General features: G+C 38.6%; 1 protein-coding gene across 1 annotated transcript in view; it reads left to right on the top strand.

Annotated features, from left to right (window-relative positions):
- The window catches only part of ZNRF2 (zinc and ring finger 2), a 49,315-nt gene that overhangs the window by 4,175 nt on the left and 17,706 nt on the right, over window positions 1-27,434 (top strand). The window contains exon 2 of the mRNA XM_034063288.1: window positions 24,976-25,071. Within this exon, the coding sequence (XP_033919179.1) occupies window positions 24,976-25,071 (96 nt within the window). The remainder of the gene's footprint in view (window positions 1-24,975; window positions 25,072-27,434) is intronic.

The following is a 27,434-nucleotide window of genomic DNA, read 5'->3' as shown; positions in this document are numbered from 1 at the left end:
GGAGGGACATCTTCAACTAAATGAGGTTGCCCTAAACCACATCCAGGCTGGCCTTGAACATCTCCAGGGATGGCACATCCACCACTTCTCTTTGCAACCTGTGCCAGGATTTTATCACCCTCATTGTAAAGAATTCCTTCCTTATGTCCAGCCTGAATCTCTCCTCTTTTAGTTTAAAGCCATCACCCTTCATGCTGTCACAACAGGCGCTGCTAAAAAGTCCCCACCTTTCTTACAGGCCCCTTTTAAGTTCTGAAAGGCCACAATAAGGTCTCCACAGAGCCTTCCCCAGACTGAAGAACCCCAACTCTCTCAGCTGCTCCTTATTACAGAGATGCTGCATCCCTCTGATCATTTCTGTGGCCCTCTGCTGGACCCTCTCCAATAGGTCCATACTGAGGACTGATACAACTACCCTTCTGCTGTTCAGATTTAAATCTTTTCTTGGGAATGTTGTTGTAAGACAAGAATAAAGTCTTTAAATGTTTTTCTTTTTTGTCTTTAAAAGTTTTAGGGAAGAATATGTAAAAATTCAACTGAAGATAGCAGAAATTTTACATGTTGAGTCTTTTAAATTTCCACATGAGATCTTCATGCATGTTGATTGAGCAGAGACCATACAAGCATTATACAGAATCTCTGGTTGTGTTCTATACAGTCATATGCAATTTTATAAAGAGATTTTTAAATATATAGCGTTATCAGATATAACTGTTGACAACTCTCAGGCCTCTGTCAAGACTTGGAATAATGATTTGGAGATTAAGTTCTGTCTGTGCAACTTTATTAGGAGAAGGAAGTTTGTTAGGTTCTTCTCAAGTCAAATAAGGATAAGACTTTTTATGAAGTACTTTACAGTGCAGGATTTATTGTCAGCTGCTGAATGTACATAACAGTGTGGGTAGAACCTGATAGGTATGTTATAATAGCATCTGTCTGTAATACTAGCTGGTAGAAGTAATGAATGAATGTTTCATTCTATAGAGGAAAGTTCATGAAAGCCTCAGGTTATAACTTTAACTTCTTGTTGGATTGTGGGGAGCAGATATCAGAAGAATGACATGAAGTGTCAGAAAATAACTTTTCTAGACATGTCTCTAGCTGGCTAGAAAGCTGCATCTTGTTTTGTTTTCCATTTGATCTGTTTAGTTATATGGTAGGTTTGAATATGTTCTTAAGGTTCTCTCCATCTCTCTCACACCTTTTTTTGGGGGTATGACCATCTTTTGGTCACTTCCTTGCCCTTCTCTTATAGTATCACACAAGTACTATTTCTTTGAGAAGCTGTGAAGCTCATAAATGCTTCAAGACTTCAACACTGCCCCTGTTTTGCCAGCCAAAGGCGTCATTCTGAGATCTTTGCCCCCTGACGTGGGATAAGTGTTGGGAAGCATGCTGTGCAATTAGGTTGTTTGGCTATCCTGTCTGCATGAGCCATGTTAGAAGCAGTGAAACTTGCTATTGCAGTTTTGGTCTGGATGCTTTGGTACCCTTGATGTATCTTTTCCTCCTGGCAGTTGGACATTTTTTTTGTATTTGAGGAAGGCCAGCAAACCTTTGATACAATAAATATTCCTCTACATTACTTCCTAACCATTCAGAATGTGAGGGAAGAGTGTAAGGCTCTAATAAAACCTGTAATTTTTCTATACAAGGTGCAGAACAGGGAAAGCCAAGAGGCTGTCTCTGGTGGTTTGATTTGTTTCTGTTTGCTTGTCTGCACCAGTGAAACACAATCATATCCATGTTTGTCCACTTTGGAAAAAGGAGAGCAGTAACAATGAGAGGCTGGCTGAAGTCTGCTGATCTTAGAAAAAGGTTAAAATGGAGAGCAGTCTGAAAGCTGGTAGAAATATAGATATGTCTGTATGCGTACATGTAAATTCACAGTAACTATAGACTGGGGGGGAGACAGATGCATGCTTCTTTTTGTGTTCAGATATATCAGTGAATTGATTCCAAAGTGAAAGAGGAGTTACTTTTGCTAACTCTGAAGATAGGTACTCCCATTCCATTAACCAAAATACAGACTGAAAAATTCACTGTGCTAAGAAAGCAGTCCAAGGGCAAATCTATTGATAAGGAGTTTCTGAAGAGCTGTTCTGACAGATGGGTTTGAGGAATCCAATCTCTTTTCAGGGTCTCACTGTTCCTGCATTTAGTGGGCTCTTCTGTTGTTCCTGCATATGTACAGTGGGCAGCAGAGAGTTCCCAGCTGGCAGCAGAGGTAAACTCTCCTAAGGAAGGGATAGCAAAGAACAGCAAAAAGTCCACCTTCCACACACTCTGGTTCAATCGGGAGAGTGTTTTTAGTCTCAAATGATAAGTGTTTGGACAAAAAAGCTAAAAGAACTATTTGGATCTTCAGTAGAGCTTATGAAGCCCCTGGAGCCATGTTTCATTTCCTTCAGTTGGAGATAGGTCTCCATGATGATGAGAGGCTTGGGACACTGGAATAAGGACTGAGGTGAGTTATAGAGGATCTCTAAAGGGTTTCTTTGTCTTTTCCTCCTGCATTAGGAGAAGCCAAATAATAAAAATGGCAGCACTGCATTTAGGAGAGAAAAGTAAATAGTTAATGGCCTGAAGTAAAGGAAACAGCCTAATTGTAATGGCATATACAAATATTTCTTTTGGCTATCAAGAAAGTGATAATACCCAATTGAGCTTTTGCAGTGCCAGTTCAAACAAAGGCCTTTCTCTAATGTCTACTGAATACCTATCCAACCCTGATATCCCGACAGTGTTTCTCTCCTCATGTTCTCTCTCATAATTGCAGACTAGTCTCCACCAACCTCCCAAGTAATTTCTTTGTCTTTTAAAGAAAACCTTTTGTCACTGCTAGAAATTCACAGCTATTTTTAAAACATGCTGCCTACCCATCTGTTTGGGTAAGTTCTCCTCTCCCATTCTTGCCAGCTGCTCGTGGAAAACTTCATCGTGTAAAATGTTCTTGATTTGCTGTCGTAGCCTTGCTTGACATTTTTCAGGTCTGAGTAATGGTATGAAAAATTCTGGGTAGGTTTTCCCTGCTATTTGCAGATGCATGAACCCAATTTGTATTCTTTTCAGGATTTTTCTGCAGTGTCTGTGCTGCTCATTAATAGTTTAATTAGTTTCAGGAGAGACATACGGTCATTGCTACAGATTGTGTTCATTTACTGAGGTAATGGAACATGTTCTTGCAGATGTTGAGCCTATGAAAAGAAATAGTGAGAAACCTTTGAGTGCTCTGAGTGCTATATTTTGGACTATCTTTAAAGACATGTATCTCATCAGTCATAAGAAAACAACTTGTATAAAACCCACAATTACCTGAATAAAACCAGAAGAGCACTTCTTAAGTACCCAGGAAGGTGTTTTTGCTGTCTACTCTGGTTAGACATTTCCTAAACAAGTGCCTGTGTTCCCAAGGCCACCTTTCCTTTGTATACATGACCATTCTAACTTTCATAAGGATTCCTCTGTGTCCATCCAGAGCTCTGTTCGTTAGGCTTTTAATTTCTGATGCTTGCAAACAGGGGAGTGTAAGCCATAGAAAGAATGAGGCTGGTTCTCACTTTGACTCAGGACATGCTTCTGTTTTCTGTATGGAAATTGCATACCATTGACCAGACAGATCAGGAAGCATGCAGGAAAATCTTGCAGGGCTCAGGATGTCTGCCTGCCTGCCAAGAAGAAAGCCAGATCTTGTGTGGGATTTGACTCTATTACTTTTAGTCATCTTTAGGAGCTGACCTACCTGGGTGTTTTCTTCTTCCTTCTCTGCCCTGTCTAAAAATCAGACCACCACAGCCTGTGAATAGTCCCCAAAGGGTGGGTGTGCTGCATGCCATTGTGGATATTTTTAGTAGATTCTGTTTGCTGACTGACTTAGTGTGCTATAAATACAGAGTTCTCATCTGGCATGCACTTTGCATGTCTTCTAGTGACTTATAATGAATTCACCTAAGAGTAATGGCAAGAAAAAATGAGCTGTTACAATTTATTTGGCTCTCCATATGAAGTGTCATTTATATAAAGCAATTATTTATCAATATTTCAACTGTAAATGGCTTTTAAAATTAGTGGTGTTCCAAAACACTTCCTAATAGGGCTACCATAATTAGTCCCTATGTCAGATTGATTTATACTGTAATTTCATTATGGTTCTAAAAATTGGAGGTGGAGTTTTTAGATGTGAGAGGTTGAGCATCTGGAGTAATATAAATACTAGTAAATTACATTATGTCAATACTAGCACTTTGTCTGAACATACATAAAGGCTATTCTGGGGGAAAAAAAAGAAACTTTAGTTATGATTCTCCTGGAATTCTTTTCACAAAATATAGTGTATATGAATTTGCTTGAGTTGAAATGGAGTTACCATGGCACTTACCATGGTTTTGTTTTAAATTGTCAGAACTCAATGCAAAAAAGGAGAGGGACCCTTTCTTTAATGTCTTATTAAAATACAGATGTACCTGCCTTGGATTATTGAATCTGACACAAAACTGAAGGATGGGTTCTTGTTGAACTGCATTGAGCACAACCTAAATGCAGTTCTTCTGTACTGCTATAACAAAACCTATCACAGTGTACTCTAACTGTGGCCTTCATGAAAGCAATTCAAAACTGGTTCAGTGTTCCATATGCAGCAAAAGAAAGGTCTCCTTAGAAGTGCTTTCTGCAGATTGACCACACAGACAGTATTTTGAGAATCTTAATAAATTTCTCTTATAATGAAATCTAGAGCAATCTGGTTATAGCATTTCAGAAAACTTACAAAATAAACCATCTCCTTGCCAAGAAGCCTAAATAGTGCCCTGAAAATTGTGTTGCTTTTGAATCCTGACTTCCTGCAGCTATCAGTTTTACTTCTTACGAACTGAAGAACATCAATCCTCTCTGATTCTTGAGCACAAATGGTGATTGAAGTTCCAGTATCAGGAAGAAAGCTTGCCTGTTTTGCAAAAATGTTGTGACCCTACCAAACAGAGCAGAGCATCATCAGTTGAGCACATTTCAGAGAGATAATAGTGGATATCTTTAGAATAAAAAGAACAGTGACAGTAGTATAAAGCAGTTCTCTCTGATCATTTTACTGTTTTCACCATGAAGCAGGCCCCTTTCTTCTCATTGTCTTTGCTGCATCAGCAAGGATGACTGGAGTGGCCTAAGATGCCAGACTTGAAGATTTGCTATTTTCTTGGGCATTTAGCTATCCTTTGGGAAGAATGAATTTAAAATCACACATCTGCATTCTGAATACTGGAAGGCATGTTATGCTTGTGCAGTGACTGACTCACAGCTCCTATAGTCTCAAACTGGATAAGCATGATTCATCTTCAGAGGTGATTTTGATGAAGTGTCCTGAAAGGTGGTATTAATGAGTTCAGCTGTCAAGTGCCAAATATAGGGTTAGATAGGCACATTTATTCTAGAGCTTTTTAAGTTTTCAGTGTTGTGATTTTGCCACCATAATGGCCAATTAGGTTTGGTTTGAGTGGCTTGGTTTGTTGCCCCCCTTATCCATGGATATGGTTGTTAGAGGCAGTCAGATCAGTGTAGAGTAAGATACTTACTTACTGGGAGTAGTTCTAAATATATGATGAGTAGATTCTTTGAGTTTAAAATAAAACAAAAAAGACCCAACATTTTGTTAAAGCTTTGTTATTCTATTAGCAAATTACAACTCCAAAATAATATAACTGTAAAACTACTTCCATATTTTTGAGGTGGTGTGTAAAGAAATCAGATACTTGCTCCACACGTGCAGTAAAGCCATAAGGCTGTTGCTGGCTGAAGAGAAATGATCTTCTAGAACAGCATGAAATGAATGAAAACAGCATGAAATTCACATATGTAAAAGGGCTATATGCTGTCAAAGAAACGCCCTTTAAATATCTAATTCAGCTGTCCCAACATTAAGATACTAGATGACTAACATTTAGATACTAAATGACAAGTGTACAGGCATTGCCTCACTTCTGAAGGACTGAATTCTATTACACTTCAGTTAGCTTTAATTGTATGTTTGCTAAAGCTCAGCCTTGGATTAGTTTGTATCCAAATGTCTCATATCCATGAAGTTGTGTGGTTTGTAAGCGATAACATTTTCAAAGACAGATAATACTTGGTGGCTTCGTAACCATGGATGTGAAAAAATGAAGTGTTTAAAATGCTTTTGAAGTAAAATACAATACTGAAATAGCTTTCGGTTTGGAGGAAATACAGATTCCATTGCCGGCATAATAAGCTGTGTGCTAAAATAAACTTTGGATTTCGCACACTTGATAAAGACCAAGATCCAGTGACAGCATAAAACTAGGGAGTGGAGGAAATGTTCCTTGGAAATGTGGGACTAGTTCTGCTGCCAACAAAGAAATAAGAAGGCTAATGCAAATGATGTGCTTTATGTTGTGCAAGCGTAGGGAATGACATATTCAGCCCAGGTTGTTGTCCTTTGTGTCTCCACTGTGTCTCTCCAGTTGTAAAGACAACAGTTGTGTTCAGCTGATGAAGCCAAAAGGAAATGATGAGCACCTGGGTTGGAGCAGTTGAAGCACAACCACAGGCTGGGTTGACAAAAAGCTCACCATTAGTTGTCAGTGTGTTCTTGTAGCGCAGAAACCACTTGTGTCCTGGGCTGCATCACCAGCAGGTTGAGGGAGGGGATTCTCTGCCCCTACTTTGCCTTCATGAGTCCCCATCTGGGGTCCCCAACAAAGGAGGGATGTGGACCTGCTTGAGTGAGTCCAGAGAAGGGCCACAGAAATGCTGTGAAGGCTGGAGCAGCTCTGCTCTGGAGCCAGGCTGAGAGAGCTGGGCTGGGGCAGCCTGGAGAAGAGAAGGCTCCTGAAGGGGAGACCTTAGAACAGCTCCAGTGCCTAAAAGGAGCCTACAAGAAATCTGGAAAGGGACTTTTTACAAGGCCATGCAGTGGTGTGTCAAGGGGGAATCTTGAAGGTCCCTTCCAACCCAAACCATGCTATGATTTGGAGCTGGAAGGCAGGAGTTCCTTTTAGTGGGCTGGGTGAGTATATGTGACTTCCTTCTACAGGTGTGCAGGTAAACCAACCTTTTAAATTTAATGGATAAATTTACATTTTGCTTTAAAACTTTATTCAGAAGAAATGCAGGTGTAGTGTGGTAGTGAATGAGAGTGTAGCATCCTTGTTCCATCATGGATTTGGACTGTTTCTGGGCTGTTTTAACAGTTGCCTCCCATGTCAGCCTACTCTGAATTGTAAAACTTTGGTAGCTGTAGCATGCAAGCATTCTTTGAAGTATGTTTAAAACCAAATGATTGTATTCAACATGTGGCTGGCCTGACACTATCCATGAAGATGCAGAGTTAAAATGAGTGAGAAATCAGCACCCCAGGAAATGTTCACTTGAAAGGAAATCCTTGGAAAGGATGCCAAATTTGTAAGGCAGAGAGAGGAGGGGGGAAAAGACTGTAGGGAATGGTGGCGTTTGTTACATTACTCTTAGAGGGAATCGGGATTCATGGTATGTGTGCTGATACAGTGGTTTTCCAAGCTTTTAAACTGTGGTTCTGTAACACTATAAAGCTGTGTTTGTAGAGAGGGTTGGGAGCTTCTTGCTGTTTTCAGTGGGTGTGAGATACATTGTTCACAACACCAGTATCAGTAACTGAAGTGCTATTGGAAACAAAAATATCTATAGGAATACTGGTTCACCTGGCTCTTAAAAATACTCATTTTTTATGTCTTTTCTTAGGATGTTTTTTTCCAAGGAGGACATAATTTTGGGGTATTGCATTTAATTTGGATTTTAGCTTAGTTATCCTGGTTTTATCTAGCAATAGTTATATCTGTGCTGTTAATGGAGGAGTAACACTTAAGAGAAACACAGTGAAATAGATAATTAGCTCTATATAAAGAGAATAGAGGCCATTTTGGTTAAATTCTTTGTTTTAGGGTATCTATTCTTAGGTGTTTCCTTGTCTCCACTTTTTCTATCTGGCATTTCCCCAAACTTGAAAACTGTGATGTAGTTTTTCCTTTTTGTTAGCAGTATTTTGAAGTGCACACAAGTGAAAACTGATTTAGTTTGTTTCCTGGAAGATCTAACTGGGTAAATGCACTGTACATGTAGCATTAAAGCATGGAACTTAAATGTTAATATTCTGATCCTGTCAGTTTTCTGTTTATGCCTTACAGATTTGTAAATTTACAAAATTACACACTTGTCATTCAATTTCAGGCATGAAATTTCCTATAGAAATAGGAAAGGAAGAAAGCTTCACATCAGTACCTTGTTTTTCTTGCATTTATTTCCCTTACTGTAGTTTCTCTCTACCATATTGTACTCCTTCAGGCAGTGATGATAAATGTAGGTATGTTATTATTAACATGCGTGGAACCTTTTTAAGCTACTGGTACAGCTGCAACACTATGAGGATACCTTTACTCAAATCAGTGAGCCACATGTGCACAACTTTTGGTATACTCACAGATCTGCTTTGAAAAGCATAATCCTGTTTGTCAGGAACTGTCATATATTACTGACAAGTATTCCTTCCTCTGCTGAAGGAAAGGAGCTCTTTCTGTAATCTCAGTATTCATATCTTTAAACTGTTAGATTTATAGCCCTCTGCAGGAACTCTTAAACTGCAGGCTAATTTTAATGGTGCTTTCCTCACCCTGGAAGGAATGGTATGACAGTTGAACCCTATAACTGAGGATTGAGAATATTGCCACAAATACTTGTTTGTAGAGGGGTAAGTATAGAGAGAAGATGCTTTGTCAGCTATTACAGTCAGTTATTGTTGTATGCAACACTTAAACATTGCATTTTCTTTTCTCACACAATGTGCTGGAAAACAACTATTTATCTATTTATTCTTTCTTAATGGAAGTACATCTATTTTCTTGGGTATTTTATATTGACAACTAATTTTACTATTGGAAAACTTCCTAATAAGCATATTACTGTTTCACAACTGATTCCCAATTTTGAATGCAGAAATTTGCAATCGATTCAAAAGGGCTTGTTTTAATTTTTAAATTGTACTTGACTCTATAGCTATTATGTACAATTCCAGCAATGTATGTAGCTCGAAATGTAACTGAAAGGGCATTTATTGCACTCTTAATGGTTTAGCATCTCTCAGGTTTTATATCCACTTACTTTGAATCAGGCTTGAAGAGAGATCTAATTTATTAGATGAGTATGGCAATAAAGGACCAGGGTGGTACTGAAGGAGACAATATTTAACAGTAAAGTAACTGACTTAGAAAACTTACAGTGCTGTTTCTGCTGAGCCAGATTCAGGAGGATAAATTGTTAAGAGTTCCTTAAAAACAGACTTAGGTTTGTTCTGTATTACTGTTTGTGTTAGATAGTAATCTGGAAGCTGCTTCTTCCAGTAAGAACAAGAAAGCCAGCTGCAGTTATTCTTTAAAACTCAAAGCATTTGATTGGGCTGTGAAAAACCTTACCATAAAACAGATAGCAGTACAATTGTGACTGTGTATGCAAATTGACACTAGTGCTGTATAAATAGGGATTTCAGGTTGTTTTGATTTGGGGTTTTGTTTTTTGGGGGTTTTTTGTTTGTTTGTTTTGTGGTTTATTTTGGTCTTTTTTTTGTTTACACAAACTGAAATTAATATCTTTGTGTCTTTAAGCTATGAATCTTGCCTGAAGACCAAGAGTCAAAGCTATTAAAAGGGCTTAATCTGGCCTGGCTGCCTGAGACAGACTTAATGTATTAATATATCTATTTGTGTCATTGCTGTGATATTTGGCTAACTGCACTCAATAACAGGATTAACAAAAGGCTAATAATCAAGGATAAATTGTTCAGGGTTTAATGCACACTCTTTAGAAAGCCAAAAAGAGGAGAATCCCAAGTCCCAAGCAAGACCCTACCAGGGCAGAGACCTGTTCAGCACCTGCACCCTGGACAGCTCAAGTGAAGCCTCTTCCAGGCTGCTGCTCCTGCCAGGTGCTTCTGGGATGCGATGTTCTGGGTTCTTATCCAGGAGATAAAACAAGGTGCCTTTCAAGAACAATAAGTTTAATGCTGGCCCAAAGTTTTCTGGTTAGGCTACTGAATTATATTGAAAAGACCAAGAGTTTGTGATAGGCTTTCATTTGCCCCAATTCCCTGTGCTACAGAAAGCAGCTTTGACAGCCTTGAGTAGACCAGATAGACTTTTTTCAGAAGGCTTTTTGTAGCACTGCCTGACTCATATACCCACAGTTCCTGTGTGTTCTTTTCAATTTTTAATATTATTTGGGTTTCAGAAACTCAGTCTTTGTCTATTTGTTCACTTGTGTTTATTTTTATCCTAGAAAATAGGTTCTTTTTTGTGTCACAGCTTTCCCAAACATTGCTAAGCTAGCTTCCTTGTTCTTAACTTCATCTCTGCTTTTATTTGTCCCTTGGTTTAAGGATTTTCTGGAGCTAGCTCTCATTTTCTGCTAAAAATTGTGTTAGTCTTGTAGTTTTAAGTGGACTTCCCTGCTTGGTTCCTTCCAGTAAGTGGAACTAGAAGAACTAAAAGCAGATTATACAGGTACTTTCTGTTATCACAGTGTCTATTCAGTTTTCTTTGACACTAGGTGACATCACTTTTTCAAATTAGATGATGCAAATGTTTGACCTTAAATAGCTAAAAACCTGGAGAAACTTCTGTTATGTTTTGAGTTAGTATTGGAAAGAAGTCTTGAGCAGTAGGAGCTCACTGCAAGATTAACCTTTAGATATAATATTGGGGTTTTTTTCTTGACAAAAGGTTAAAATCTAGAAGATGGTATTCTGAAAGATTTACTTTTGAAAAGGGGTAGTTTTGCATCCAGTAATGCTGAGGTAACAAGATAAGATCCATCTTTTCTGTGGAGGAAAAAGAACAAAACAAGTAAATAATTAATATCACTTAATGGCTTTCAAAGCTAAGATGGAAAACACACTAATACTTTGATTCAAGTGTGAAAACAGAATTTGTAAATACTTCTGTGGCCTTTTTCTTTTCTTTTTATGACCCTCCTGCAGAGAGCTGTGTGGTCTGAAAATCTTTTTCCCTGTTGTTAAGTGCAGCTTATTTAAGATACTGTGTGCTTTTTTTCCTACATACTATTAGCTTTTAGCAATCTCTTGCAGGATTTTCCTTAAGAGTGGGAATCCTAAATGAATATGATTTCCTTTTTATGCTGAAGACCTTTTGGACTACTACCATAGCATTACACGAGCTTCTGTAAGAACGTGGGCAGCTTCATTCAGTTTGCTACTCCCTCCTAGAAGAAATAAAGTGAATTTCAGGTGGAAAAGATAAAGAACCCTGGTTTTGCTATTTCATTTGTTGGAGTACATGAATTTCAACTTCTAAATGAAAATCAGAAATAACACCATTAAACAATATTACTATTAGAGTTTCCTCAGCATCCTGGAAAAGCTGTGTTTCCAAATCAGTTGTCCCTAACTTACGGGTAACTTTGCTTTGTTTAGGCTGGACCACTGCCATATATCTGGGGACAGTGGCAAGCTGTTGGGTAATTTCTAGGGTTGCATTCCACTTTCTTCTACCTTCCCCCTAAACTTGCTTCATTGCAGAGATGATATATAACATGATTTTATTTATACATCAAAGGCTTTTATTGAAGTCACATTCTAGAAGTTACTTCTCTGGTATTCTGATCTCTCAGGTTTGGTATAAGAATGGTTTGGTCTCTCAATAGTTACAGAAACAGAGACTGGGAAGTGAACAAAATACGATTCATATTTGCTTGGATGGGGATGGAATTTGCTTGGACACGGTTGGGGATGGAATTTGCTTGGACATGGCTGGGGATGGAACCCACCATGTACATTTACATTTAAATTTAAATGTATTTAAGCCCTACTTAAACAGATCAGCCAGTGCAAGACAAAAGCTTTAGAAAATGTGGGGGTTTTGTTGTTGCCTCATTTCCAATTTCTTTCTGTAAAACTGTCCCTGAGGGAATAAGAATTGATAATAAAAGCTGTCATAACTGGTACTTTAGAAGATGTTCCTGTATCTTTTATGAATTTCTTATGTACAAGCTGTTTATCTCTTAGAAAAAGGAAAAGCTTTGTAGCTGTCCCTGTTAATATGTTTGCTTTGTAGCTGGCTCTAGTAATACATTTGAGATTAGAATTTTTGTCTAGATTTGTTTTAAAGGCTCAGATTTGTGTATACTTGTCTTTGTTGGAATACTAATCAATTAGAAAGACTCTATTTGTCCTTTTTTTAGCACTTTGAATATATTCCCAAAGTTTTGACACTTTACTTTGCTGTGTGGTACCACTCTCAACTTCGTGAGATGCCAGGCTAGGTCAAGAGCAACAATAACATACTGCAGGATTTATAATCCCACCTGTGCTGTATGTCAAGTGACATGCTGGAATGACATAAATGGATATGAAACATTAGGTCTATTTTTCTAAGGGCCTAAATAAACTTTTCTTCCCCTTGAAGCTGTCGCTGTATGGTTCTAGAGTAAGTAAGTGACAGGTTTAGTCTGTCTCAAGATTTAGTGCATCTAAAATGAATTTTGTTGCAGGTAGAAACTGCAACTCTTTCATCAGGTTTCTATTTTTCTTTCTGGGAATTATTGTGCAGATGTTAAGTGCTATGAACTCCTTTCCTTAACAACAAGCTTAATTTTCAGTGGTTTTTGGACGTCTCTGATGTCAATAGAAATTGTCCTAACACCACAGTAATGAAGAAGGTCGATTTTCATGTTGACCTAAAAACATATTCTTGTGTAAAATACTTATATTCTCATATGTATGACATAACCCTTCCAACTGCATCTGTTTTGGTTTGGCTTTTTTTTTTGGGGGGGGGGGGGAATTGGTTTTGTTTTTTTGTTTTTTTTTATGCTTAGACCATCTTCTGGACAGTTTTGCTACAGTTTTAGATACAGACTGGTTTTACACCAAGGACAGAATTCCAGTCTCTTCTGCCATGTTGTGTGGAAAGCATCAGACAGAGAGCATGCCAGACTGTGGTCTTCTGATGTCATTCAGCATTTACTCACTCATGTTTCAACCTAGAGCTGGAATCTCTCTCTGAAAGATTAGACATCTGTTAGTCTTCTGTAGCTTTGCTGAGAAACTGTTGTAGGCTATAGGATTAATAGAATAAATGGTACAATGTCTATGCCGTTGTGGAAGCAAAGGCATAAATTTAGATGTTTAAATGGCATTCTCGCTGCACAAAGCCAGGAATTGTAGTGACTATTGCTGCTTCTCAAGGGAAAAACAATAAAAGCACATTTCTCTTTTTGGCATATCTCCCAGTTTACTGATTTCTGATGTGATACAACTGCTGTAAAGGACAGGTATGGCACGATCTCCACTAGAAAGAAGAAGTGTACTTTTGTGATGACCAGCAGGAATGTCAGGCTTTCTTTGGGAGCTTTTTTTAAGGAGTTTCTGAAAATGGCAGCTAAATGCAAATTAATTTATTCATTTATTTATTTTTAAGTTACTTGATGAAATGACAAAGTCTGGAGGCGGAGGTTGTCCTTTACATGCCTGTGGCTTCCTTCTCAATAGTCTTTAACACTGATAGAGATTACTATAGAAGAACTTGAATAAGTCTGTCTTTTCACCAGAGCTGATGACTTATACTTGGCTTAATCTCACTCCTTTGTTGGTGGCCATGCTGTGGAATTTCCCACTGGCAAAGTTCAGAGTCCTGCTTGCTTAGGCTGGTCCCCACCAGCTGACTCACAGGCAGGAAGAGACAGCAAGAGCAAAGGAGGTAACACTGCCAGGAGACAGAAGGAAGGTGAAGGGATGAACACGTACATAAGCTGAGAGGCATTCAGGCTCAAGCTCCATCATTCTTTATGCTCCTTTCAGGAGCTGCTGTAGAGAGCTTTCTTCCTGCAAACCAAAGAATTTTTGTGGTTATTTTTCTGAGCATTTTATTATTTATATTACTATTATTTTATTATTTATGTTTTAACTGCTTGGTCAGTTGTGTTTGGGATCTGCAGTAAAGTCTCATTAGGTAAGGCTTTAGTTAATGAAAACAAGATGTTTCTGTTAGAAGTGTCAGTGTGTAAAATGGGCAACTAATCAATTTCCTCAACAATTTAACTGATAGATCAATGCAGCAGTTGTGAAAAGTAAAAAACAGAAAATGCTACTGAGCATTTTCTACAAAGGTTACTTAAAATGTGAGTGAAACACAAAATATGTGTTAAGTTTGTTCAAACAGTGGCAGTTTGACCATGAAAAAGCAAGAATTACATTGCTTAGTTGCTGTGGCAGGAATGATGTGGCATGTCATCTGAAAGTTTGGCCTGTTTGTGATTTATGGATGTTCTATTAGAGTTTGCAGAATATGGTACGTGTGCTCTGTACTCTCTTAATAGAGGCAAAAGAACATAAATATAGATGAAACTGTCATGATTGATATGTTTAAAGCATGTAAGTCAGTAGCTTGATTTTCTTCAGCTTTTACTGACAGTAGTTAAAACTTGGTTGGGAGGTTTTTTATGGGTTCAATTCTGTCTTTCTCTTAACCAACTGATATCTCATATTTATTATTCCTCTTATTAGGCACTTTGCATGCTTTCTTCACTATGGTGCCTCCCCAGATGTGATTAAAAGGCTCTGTCTTAGGAATAGGAGCTTTTGCAAAACTCTTCAGTATAGTACATAAAGTTGTATCATTCAAACTTCAGAAACTGCTCTCACTTTTTATAGACATCTATACATAATTTCTGTTAAACACTTAAGTATGTTAATACTGAAAGATTCAATGGTCTAACTCCAGTGTGCACCTTTCTGAAGTGGTGTTCTGTAACCCCATTTCTGCAACAGAGTCTATACACTAAGGTAAATACTTTTCAAGTTGGAAGAATAGAGGGATCAGTGCCAAGTGAACTTCTCCTAACTGAATTTTGTGTTTAAAAACAAAAGGCTGCTTTATGATAAGCAGAGATGTCAGTACTTTTACAGTGTTAATCCTTAAACAAAATCCCTTTATTCTCAGGATGAATGATGTTTTCCAGCCTGGACTTTTCTGCTAAGCTCAGGCCTTAGTCATAAGTCATACCTTCACATGGGGAAGGAGGAAAGGAAAAGAAAACCCACCAAATCCAAACAAGCAAACATACTTACTCTGCTCTCCTCAGTTTCAAGTGAACGACAGTACTTTAGTCCATAGGTTGGATGTTTCCCTGCAGAATTAAGAAATAGGTGCCCTCTGTGGAGGACTGCTGTTTTGAGAGCTGAAGAGAGAAAAAACAGTGTATAATACTGCAGGAAGGGCTGCTGTTGTGCTGAAACAATAAGTCTTGTATGTGTGATTACAAAATGAGATCAAAAGCACAAGAAAACAAGTATGCTTTGACACATGTCCTTGACTTTCTTGAAAGTGTATTTTTACTAGGTATCATTTTTCTGTTGTACTGAATGATAAATGTAATTGTAACTACTTTTGATACCTCAGTTAATGTTGCTGCTAAAATAAAACATTATTATGTTTAGAATTAATAGTTTAAGTCCTGGGAACATCCTACATAATAATTTAACTTTTTATTTACATATATTCTTCCCAGTTGTAATCTTTAATATTTTGTACTCTCAATTTTTTGTCATTGATTGGTTTTCCCCTTTTTTCTTTGTCACTGCTACCTCTATTTCTGCAGGAACAAGTAGGTTATTGGTAAGTATTTCAACTAAATCGGACTTTACAAAGTTTTGCCTTAGTGAGGACTTCTTTTTGGTTTTTACCCTCACTTACTTTGGTAAAAACTTTGTAGACAACAGACCAATTGTCTATAAATGCTGTGCTTTCTCAGGTCTCCATTATCACCTTGTTTGTGTAGTAGAGCAATAGTTTTCAGATTCTCTGAGAGACCTTGTCTTCTGCATGCTTTCAAGCAGCATCATTCTCTGTGCTGTCTTCCAAGATGCTGCCTTCTCCTGAGGCTTGCTCCTTTGTTCCTGTCTGCTGCGTTTCAAGTGCAGTATTTACTGTGTCCCTCTCATTTCTTTTGTAAGACCTTGTATGCATTATGGCCAGTTTGCTCAGAAGACTTCTCTGCGTCCAGCAAGATGCTCTGTTTCACGTGTTCGGTTTAATCATCCTTGTCAACCATTGTTCAGCCATTTTCACATCATACCTCTTCCCTTTTAGCTATCATTATATATACTGTCAGCATGGTATAGTCCTCTCCTCTCTTATTATCATGCTTCATGTAATTCTATCCAGATTTGTTCCATTGTACAGTACAAGTTTTCAAGATATTTACATAATGTTCAAAAAGTGGGGCTTTGTTCTTTCTTCTGGTCTTGGAACAGCTCTCCTTACACTTTTAAATGCTGTGATTTCTAGTGGAAACTTTCTCTTTAACTCTACCATTTTTGAAAGTAGTGACTTACTGACAGTGTGAAGGGGAGGGGAGTGTAGACAAACTTGCTCTCTGTACTTAAAAATGTATAGTTGTCTTGCCAAATTACGCAGTTACTGCAGAAGTGCCTACTTCTGGCAGCAGGACACCTTTATCCTGTCTTTCCCAACTTTCATTGTGAAATTGTGAGTGGAAAAACCTTTTTCAGGTGTCTGAGGAGCATATTGCTCCAAGCAGTGGGAGAGAATTGAGGGAGTAGGAGAATCAACTGTGTTAGGTGAATTTAGAAGATAAAAGGCAGTGGGAATATGTAATATCTCTAAAGTATGAGGTTTAAGGCGTCTCATTCGCATAAAGTTTTCAGACCTCCAGGCTGACCTGCAGTGAGCTAATTGCCATCATCTGGTAATGGAAGAACTAAGCTTGTTTAACAGGTTAATCTTGCCTGCTGTGTGGAAAGAAACCACATATGTGCCCCAAACCATTGACAATGCTTTCTGGCTATTTGCTTTCTGAATAAAGTAGTTGATTGGGCTCAAAAATGTGTTCAACCTGGCTTAACTGCATATTCAGACAACGCTTGTGCTCCTCACAGCTCCACAAGACTTCTGCAATGTGGCAAGAGCCCTGTTTGTGTGCAGAAGCCTCTGGACTAGTGATAAGACTAGTTTCTGCCCATAGTACTGCTGTTATCCTGCCAGTGTGGCTAGAAGGGAACCTGGCTCTAATCTCTGCTTGCCAGAGATCTGACAATGAATAGACGTGAGAGAGAGGAAAAGTTTCTTTCCTTTGTTGCCCTTGATTCAGATTTTGGAAGGGAGTCATCACACCTATATGAAAGAGAGAGCAAGCGTGTTCTTTGGGTTCTTGCTCCTGCCTGCCTCCCTTGGGAAAGATGCTGTGAAAATGAATGGTATTCTTCTGGGGGAAATCTTGTTGATAAGTGGGAGGTTTTGGTTGCTAGTTGAAAATACACTTCCCAAATGTAGTAAGCTAAAATCTAAAATAGGCTGGGTTGTGGGTGGATTTTTTTTTCCCATGAAAACCATCTTGCTCTTACCTCTTCATGTACAAAAGCAACTCGCAAAGTTCAGTTTATATTCACACTTGTCTGTCTTCAGCTGCTTCTGTTCCATTGAGAAACTTATGTTACGAATCTGTGCTGGGGGGGTGACATGTCTGAAATGTAGTTAATACAGTAGTAGGTTAAAGACTAAATTAATAGCTTACAAGTCACTTTAAGAACTGTTCTTGTTTGTGCACTTGTCAGTTTGAAAGCACAAAGGCTTTAGGAGTTTGAATGAAGCAGACCTGAGCAGTCTCTCATCTACCTTGACTACAGATCCCTATGGATGATGGGATAGGAGGATAACACCCACCTACAAGCACAAGTGGAACTAAGAAAGTCTTTCCTGCTCCCTTTGAGTGCTTGCATCAGTCTAAAATGGCACTCTTAAAAGCTGTTCCTCTAATAACAGCTGTTCTTATTTTTGTAGGGCGAGATGAAATCAGCCTTTCCACAGGTCTTTCCCACCTGTAATCTCATTTTCTGGTTTGCAGGACATTTTAGCACAGGGTTTTTTTTTCTCTCAATTTTCTCAAGGAATTGTTCTTCAGCTTCTAACACTGTGCAGCTGTCAATTACAATCATCATCAGGTTACTTTTACATTGATTTTAGACACCTGAAGTTGTGCAGGTGATAAAGACTTAGTAATGAAGATAAAAATGTGGCTTGGATTCAGTTTGTCTTCATTCTGTACTGTGTTGTTTCTCACAGATTGCTGCTGAAGATGTCCCTTTCCCAATTACCAAGGTGAAGGAAGCTGAGGAAGTGATGTAGTACAATTTTGTCTTTCCTATCTTTTAGCTTAGGAGATGAAGTATTATCTGAACACATCTTCTCTAGTTATTCCATGGGTTCCTTAACCAAAGTAAGATTCAGGTTTGGTTTTATTCCCTATTTTATATGTTTCCTTTTCCCACTGAGTGCCATGGGAGCTTTGAATTGGAAAACATTAGAGAAAATCTCGTTTCTCTCAAGGAATCCACAAGTATATTTACTTCAGTTTTATCATACAGAAGTGGGGAAGAAAACCCCTCTAGATTAAGTGCTGAGAAAAAGAAGTTATTTGTACATCTCCTGGTTCAGTTTTCAGGAAAAGATGGAGTTTGGAATGTTTGTATTTTGTTCCTTATTTCCGTTTGATTCCCTATTCTCTCCCAAATTGAGGGGAGTATTTCTTTATTTCTTTTAATCTCCAGAAGTCTTTCCAGATGGTGCTGTGTTTCCCAGCTTGGGCCATTTACAGCATAAGGAAAGATAGAAACTAGAGAACTAGATGTATCTTTTCAGCAAGACGTTTTCTCCCTTAACAAAAGAACTCCTGTACATAAAATGGCAAACCTTATCCAAGTAGCCACTGAGACCTGCAGCACTTGGAAATCCTCCTGTAGAGGGTTTGCTGGGAATTGGTAGTGCTCATCTTTCTTTTCCCCTCGGACTTAAAGACAGTTATTTAATGTCAGTTTTCTGTTCTCGAGTTTAGTGTGAAGTAACCATCATATTCGCTTACATGGTATGGGTAAAGCTGCCAGGTAAGATGTTAACTTTCATGTACAAAGCTTCATGTTTTTAAGCTTAAGAAATTACTCATTCTGTCTTTCCGTTTCAGTTGTCTGAGGAGAAGAGGGAGTTTTGTGGCTGCATAACCCTGATAGATCCATGTAGTTTGGTGTTTTTTTCCTTTGGTTTTGGTTTTTTTCTTCTTTAAATTTAACAATTGAATTTACAGAAGGGAGAAACAGAATTTTGACCTCACCCAAACTGTTGTTACATCACTAAGAATCTGAATGATTTCCATCTATTTTCCTGCTGTTCTTACAATCTCACTTCATAGTCCCCTACACAATTGAATATAAAAGGAGTAAGTGGAAGAAATAAAGGCATTGTAGTTTGACTTTAATAAAATGTTTATGCTATTCTGCTTTATATTCTCAGTAGGAAACTTGGAGAATATAGTCTAGGTGAAAAAGTAGGTGGATGCTAAAAAAGTTGGGAACAAAATCCTGTAAGCTGCTGTAGGAGAGCAATTCGAGTATCACAGGGGATGGGTCTGTTTTCAGTCATCTTTTTGGGAGGGTGGACTCTTTAAGAAAGGGAATGTAAGGATGAACTTTTAAGATCTGCATTTGAGTTCATTATTGTTTTTAACATGTCAGAAAAGTGTTCATAATTGATTAAAAAAGGTAAATGAGAATTACTAAATGTGAGGAGAAACAAAATGTACCACTAGAATATGGCACCTGGCTTGTAACAGTTCTGCTGAAGGTGTAGAGATTGTCACAGGTCATGAGAGGACTGAGACAGTAATCTGATGGTTTAAAATGTGTGTGTATGTACCTATATACACACACATAAAGAAGATAATTTCTATCTATAGATGGATCTATATTCAACTCCTAGTGTAAAGGAATGATGTGATAAGTAACTATTTAATTTCTGCTTAGGAGTTCTGGAGTCTTAGCTTGAAATGTCTGCCTACGTCTTGGCAATGCAATATGTTAAGGTTGGAGAGAGACCAGAGGACAGCAACAGGAACAAAATGTTTAGGCACCAGGCCTGGATGGAAAGATTAAACTAACTTTTATTTCAGGGTAGGGGAAAAAGATGAAGGACACACATTTTCCAGTGTGAACATGGTTTTATACAGCAGACAGTTACTGACTGTTTTCTGCATCTGCTGAACACACAAGAAATAAGCAACCTTTTTTTGTAACTGAAGGGTGCCAGATTACAGATAAAGGAAGATTTTTCTGTCTAGGGATAACTGAACAGCATTGTAGGTTATCTAGGATGTCTGTAAAATCTTTCACTAGTTGATCTTTAAGGGCAGATTAAACCCTCTAAGTACATTTAACCCAGTTTTCCAGAATGGGATAGACTTGGTGACCTCTGGAAGTCCATTGTGACATGTTTCTCTCATTAAGTAAAGTCTTTTCTATTTATTGGTGGGATTTAATTATTTGTGTTGTTTTCTTTTAGCATCATTATGCAGGCTTTATTTGTGTAATGATAATCTTGCATACACCCTTATGCCATTGTATTTACTGGATGCTGTGCTTCCACATTATCTATACTTATTTTTCTAAGTACCAAAGAACAACTGTGAGTAAACATTTGTGAAGCTTCCTATTGTCAAATACATTTTAGAAAAGCATATGTATGCAAGGATTTATCTGTTCTTATGACTTCTTTAAATGTAAACCAAGATGGATATATCCGTCTTCTTTGAAAACACAAGGATGCAAAAACCTTACAGTACTAGAATGTTGCATACTTCTAGTTTGGTTTTGGCAATGTTCCTATTAAGATGTTTTCTGATGAAAGGTAACTCTGATCAGGCTGATGCAGTCTTTAGTGTTGTTGCAGGTTTTATTTGGGCTTACTCCTTGCTACAACTATTTGGTGTTGACCAAAAGGACCATCCATTCTTCTGTGCAAGTCTGATACAGCTTGAATGTGTTTCCTTTACGTGCACTTCTGTGACACTCCACAATGTAGTCTGGGAGCTCTGAGCTCCCTTTTTTGCCACCACAAAGTAGATATTCCAGAATGAGTTGCCAGCATTATTTTGCAAAAAATCATAGAGGTCCAGAAGTTTATTTGTTGGCTGGGTTTTGTTTGCTTCACTATGCACTGAACTGCAAGTTAAACAGGCTGATGTTTGCAAAGCAAGCCAGACACAGTAAAATATCAGGAAGAGGTTGAAATTGGTACAGATAGAATGAGTAGTCACCCATCCGCCTGTCCCTGTGAATAGTTTCCAAGCTTGACAGAGATGGAAGTTGCACATTGGGTAGATGGATGTGACAGAAGATGTGATTCTTGGCTAACTGCAGCTTCATTTGCAAAAGCTGGTGGAGTCTGAAGAAAGCAATGCATTCAAGAGAGAATGAGGGAGAGGTCATCACTGAATATTTAAGTCCTGCTACTTGCATAGGTTTAATCACTTCAAGCTTTCTGTGCCACCTTGGGGTTTTCTAGAGGCTATGCTGCAGCTTTCTGTTCTGTCTCTCTTTTCTTGTAATTGTACTTTGGTTTTTCCTTCCCCCCAGGATTCTGGTTTTAAGTAATGTGGTACTTTCGATATTGTAGTCGCTGTTGTGAAACCAGACTACGGGAACTTGGGAGAATTTGTCTCCCTGACTCTTAAATGTGCAGTTGTAAAAGTCAGCTAAAGGCATGTGCTTGCTCAGTTTTGCTGCTCAGCTCTTTCCTGCTGTATAGAAAGAGATGGGGTGAGAGGTGGTTCTTCCCCTGGCTTAAGGTGTATCACAGGCAGTGTCCTCTACTGTGGGAGAAGGAAGTAGAGCTTTGCACTGGTGTGCTGACAGACAGTGACGACCCTCACACAAAGGTGATAGTTCCTCATGTTGGATGAGGATAAGGGATGTTATGAAACCAATACCTTCATAAGAGCTGGAATTTTACCTAAAACTACGTTTTCTCTTATGTTTTCCTTGTAAAGACAGTAGTTTGAGTTTCCTAGGTTTTAGAGGACACTTCATGTGATGCCACCTCATCTGATGACAATAACACTTTGTTGTCCAAATGTCTATGAATGCACTGTCTATCTGCAAAGCTCAGTGAAACAAGTCATGTGGAGAGCAGGTTATTTTCAACCTGTTGCTGATTGTTAAAGTCATGTGAAACTTTCTTCAAGTTATCAGAATTGTTCCCTGAGACTCGTGGTAAAAACAAACATAGGCTATAAATGTTGTCAGCCTGCTGGGCAATGGTACAATAGAGCCTTTGTTCTTACCGAGTACTTAATTGCAAACTGGGTCATGAAACTATTGCTTTATGATTTGTGGAAAGGTGGGAAAATACCAGCTTTCCTTAAGGACCTTTAACTGGCGTGTGGAGAGTGTTTATTGTGCACTTACTTATGTCTTTCAAATACAGTTAATAAAGTAAATATTGTCTACAATCAAAATCATTTGTTCTTTGGGGTTACTGATGGAACTGGAAATGGCATTTTCCTTCACACAGAACATATACTGTGCACCTCCTGGGGAAGATGGCTAAGTCCAGAACATTGCAACAGAACATTGTGAAGGAGTGAGAAGCTGGATTTCACTTGTGTTTGAAAAATGGTTCAGCAGGTGTTCTGAGTTTAAGGCTCTTTTTCTGCTTTTATGTCTCTGGCATGCATCTGATGCTGGTCACTGGAAATGCATCTTTTCTACAAAGATACCTTTGCCACTGGCAGTTAAGTTGGTCCATGAGGCTTAGTTAAGTGTGATGTCTTCTGCTTCTTGTGTTCTTAAGTGTTCTGCACGCTGAGTAGGGCTACATCAGTCAGATATTCCAGACTTGTGTTAGGGGGGCATTTGTAGTTGTTCAACTATTACCTTCAGATCCCCCTTGACAAGCCACAAGGTACTGTATGGTTAAAATAATTACTGTATTGGTAGAATCTGAACTGTTTGCTAGATTTAGGGACAGGTACATAGTAGTATAAGCACATTTGGCAAAATAGGTGGATAAGCAGAAAGATTTTTCACAGCTGTCTACCTTAAGCAAAGTTTTTAGTAAAAGAATTATTCTTATCATCATCATTATTATTTACCCAACAGTTTAATTTGGATTTAAGTATTCCCTCTAATGATTCCTGGGATATGTACCTTGTTAGTACAAGCAAATTAACAGTTAATAAATCTAAAGATCTAGTGATGGTTTTCTCTGCCCCTTGTCAGTCTCAATTAGATGTCCTGATGACCCTATGGAATAAGCTGGAGGGGTTCTGTCCAGAAAGCAGAGAAGCAGAGGGAACCTGTTAATGATTGTCCTGGTGCTTGACTAATGAGCCATGAACACAGATGTTAACTTGCTCTAATGCAAACTGTTCTGGCACAGCAGGACTCGGGCTGCAATGCATACGGAAGTTTCATGCTTTTCAATATTCAAATATGTTGTTAATTATGCCTTACAGAAGCATATAAATGAGAATAATGTGTAAGTCTTAGTAGGGTTTGACTAGACATAAGAGTAGTCGGCTGCATTAGGCTGATAAAGGTAGAGAGAAAACTTCCCCAGGTTTGTGTTTGGCTGGTGTATCTTATTAACCTATGGTTGTACCTGTAAAGATGTGAGTTGGGAGGAGGATTAAAAACAAGGAGAGAAGAGCAGTATTTAAACTGAAGTGTAAGACTGACAGCAGAAGAACTAGATATGAACTGCTTATTGCTAAAATGGGAAGAATCAGAACTGTACTTGATCTCAGGAAGTGGTTTCCAGTACATGTTCAGCTGCTACTCAAGAGTTCCTCATGGGTGTTAGCAGTTGTCTGCTTTGACTTGCTTACTATTTAGATGCACTGAAGAAATCAAGATCATTGTCTTAACAAATGAAGTGTATTACTTCTATCAAGTGCTAATGCTTCAGGTTAGTTGCTTGATTTACATCTGGCTAATAATTAACAGTAAAGATCAAAATTCTCAGGCAACAGTAACTTGAAAGTGCAGCACCAAGTGGCTTGTCATCCTCGACTGATTCAGCTCACTGGACTCCCAAGGTTAGAAGTACAAAAGTAAGGGGCAACAAAGTAAAACATGGGGGAGCAGGCTCAGATGTGGATGTTGGTGGAAGGTGCAGTGGTCTTTAATACATGCCTGCCTTACTATTCAACAGCATCAGGGAAGTTGGTCCTTTGCACTAAGCATGGATTTAGATATTTTCACTGTATGTCATCCTGTAGATATATTCTTAACCAACTGTTACACAAGATTCCTGCTGGTGGCTTTTTGTCTCTCAATTGTGTGTTAAATTATTCAGGTTATCACAATCAGGCTTTTCTGTGGACTGTCAAACTTGTCCAGCTACCTTGTCCTTTAACTGGAACACCGCTGTCTTCAGTAATGACATAAAGTATTAAATGGTTTTGTCATGAACTAGTGTGCAGTTGCATCACAGTCCAGACTCTCTTAATTATTCTTTACCCCATATTGACTCAGGCTGTTACCTTGAGAGCTCAACAAGGTTGTGCTTGGCTAGGATGAGATGTGTCAAGTAAATTCAGCTCTGCAGGAAATATTAGTGATTCAGTAAGTGAGACAACACCCCTGAGTTAATGTTTTCACTGTTCCCCAGATGGCTAAAAAGTGCTGGAGCTTGCATGATGAGATGTAAAACTGAGATCCTGTGTTAACGTTTCAGTGCTATTCCATTTAAGATGTTAACTCAGGGTTCTTGCCCAAGTTCAGATTTGAATGGCTCTGTTCCCCAGACATTTTTAGTTTCTCTTTCAGTAGAGTCATATTGTCCTCTTGCTCCTGTCTTAACTGTTCTTAGAGTCATTGAGGAAGTTGGCATTCAAGAGGTGCTGACATGTTTGCAATTGGCAGCAGATTAATTTGCAGAAACACTTGTTCATTTTGAGATCTTTTGACATCCAGGGTATTATATTAATGTAAGAAATGTCAGGTCAGAACTGAAAAGCTGCCAGATATATATATATATATATTCTTTCTATTGATGTATGCAGAACAGGTTTTTGGCTTGAATATACGTATTTGCAACATGGTTGAGTGTACTTAAACTTACATATCTTTATTTTCCATAGGATTCAAGTGCCCTGTATGTTCAAAATTTGTATCTTCTGACGAAATGGATTTACATCTTGTGATGTGTCTGACAAAACCAAGGATAACCTACAATGGTAAGAAAGGAGTAAGCTGATAATTGCTAATTTTAAACATGATAGTGGTAATAATTTGTTAATATAATAAGATGGGTAAATTGTTCAGTCACTTCTGCTTGTAGTTTATTTTTTCATATTAATTCCTAAGAACTTGGTGGGTTTTATATTGCATGCCAATATATAGATTACACTGTTGACCTGTTCTGCAGATATGAAAGTGTTGTTTAAGTGTGCTTATTCCATTCTTTGGCCACAAGATCGGATGTTGGTCGGTGTGCATTTAATGTCTGCTTGAGATAGGTGTATCTTAAACATCCTCTCATCTAATGACATCAAGTAGTGAAGTAGATGAGAAGTCTCCTTCTCGGGGCATAATTAAGGACTTGTACTGTGCAATTGCATGTTATTCCAGAAGAAGACCCTTTCTTGAAGGAGCTGAAGAACTTTCTCCTTTAGCTAATTGCATATGTGATACTTCCTAAGGATTGGTAGATACGTATGGTTTTGTTGTTTTGTTGAAGCTTGCCCATCTCAAATTAATCACCTGTGGTAGCTCTGGTTTTTCCCTACTATGAAGTTCTCCTTTATAGGCAGCCTTTCATGCAATGCAAATAGGACTTTTGCTACTGTTGGTATCTAACCTTTCTATCGCTGTTGCTTAAGCTGACAGTTCTATGGCAAGCACACAAAAAGGTTTCAGAAAACTAGGAATTACAAAATCTGACTGAAATCTTAGTGCCTAATTTGGCAGAGCTGCCCTACCATCAGGAAATGTTACAGTGACTCCTGAATGAGGTTATTGCTTACTGGTCATAAGATGTGGAATACGTGAGAACGGAATGCGAACGCTGAGTAATGAGGGTGGTCAAAAACAGTAGCAGGCACCTGAAGAGGTTGTGCAACCTCCATCCTTGGAAATGATCAGAAATTGATTGAACAAGGCCATGGGCAACTTAGTTTAACTTGGTTCTGCTTTGGGCAAGGGGCTGGACCAGAAGACCTCTAGAGGCCCCTTCCAACATATGTTTTTGCATAAATAACCTGCAGGGTTATGAGCTCTTAGACCCTCCTGGCTCCTTGCTCTTAGGGTATCCTACACTGGATCTTTTTTTATTGGAACAAATCCCACCTTATTCTTTGTGTGGACAGCAATAACGCTGGCCCTTAATTGCAAAAATAATTTGAGATCATATACTTAGAGTTGTGAAATCCATCTCAAAGCACAGCACTCAGGAAAAGTTTGGGTTTGTTTTGTTCGTGTTTTTTGTTGCTGCTTGTTTGTCTTCCTGGTGCTAGCATACATCTATTTGAGAAGGTTTGACTTCATTTAACAGAGGGGGCTTTGTTTCTCTCTGTTTTGCCTCTTTTCATTTAGGACTGAGCATTTTCCAGGAGTTGATAGACATCTGTGTACCGAGGGACGTTGAACATTAGGGAGAAGCAGGCTATCGCCTGAGTCAGGGATGGATAATGCACTTGGGTTCAGTTAGGGTGGAGCAGGAGGCAAGCTGGCAAAGAGCAAGCTCTGGCAGTAACCCAGGTGATGGGACATGCACAAATTGAGATGACTGACAGAAATCCTTTGCCCCTGCTGCTTCCTTCATGTACATATGAGCACACTCAGCTGAGTAACCTTTTTTTCCTGAAGACACAGCAGTTGCATAGTGTAACCTCTCAGTGTTGCTGGTGATGCTCATTTGTATCACAATGGTGCTGTATTCAGACTCTGGCTTTGGTTGGTTTTTTCCTGTACTGTTTCTCTCAGCTGGTGCACGCTTTGGGCCATCTTGTTACCTTTGAGCAGTCTGTTAAATCAGCAAGCTTCTGTATAAATGAGCAGAAGTAAAACATGTAAGTGGCACCTGAAGCTACTCTGGATCATCTGCGACATGATAAAAGCAGTTTTAGAAAGTGCCATCCAAGTTATTACCAGCAATGTAATTTCTCAAGTTAGGATTGCATCTACTGGATAGAATGCCTCAGAAACTCATTCTAGGAAATAGTTATATAAGCTTGAAAGTAAAAGTGACTGAATTACATGACTGAATTATAGGCTGGTTTGAGAAAGACACTTAGAAATATGATTTCATAAACACTTAATAGTAGTGTGCATTGATCCTTCTAACTCCAGTTGGTTAGCTCCCAGAGTCAAGGACTAAAGCTTAAATGGTAGCCTGTCTGGTTATTTAACTTACTGCAGCACAAAGAAAGGAGGCTGTAGCTTCAGAGTTGCCCAGTGCTTGGGAGTGACTTTGTGATATGAATGTGATCCTTTAATGAGGCTAATGAAAGAGAATTAACTACCAGATTGGTAACTTAATGCTGCTGTGATTACAGGCCCAGAACTCCATATGAATGGCTATATGCAGGGTTTTTTTTTC

The sequence above is a fragment of the Melopsittacus undulatus genome, chromosome 1, assembly GCF_012275295.1.
Source record: "Melopsittacus undulatus isolate bMelUnd1 chromosome 1, bMelUnd1.mat.Z, whole genome shotgun sequence".
Taxonomy (NCBI): domain Eukaryota; kingdom Metazoa; phylum Chordata; class Aves; order Psittaciformes; family Psittaculidae; genus Melopsittacus; species Melopsittacus undulatus.
The sequence above is the reverse complement of the archived record's forward strand: the minus strand, read 5'-3'. Positions and strand labels throughout refer to the sequence as shown.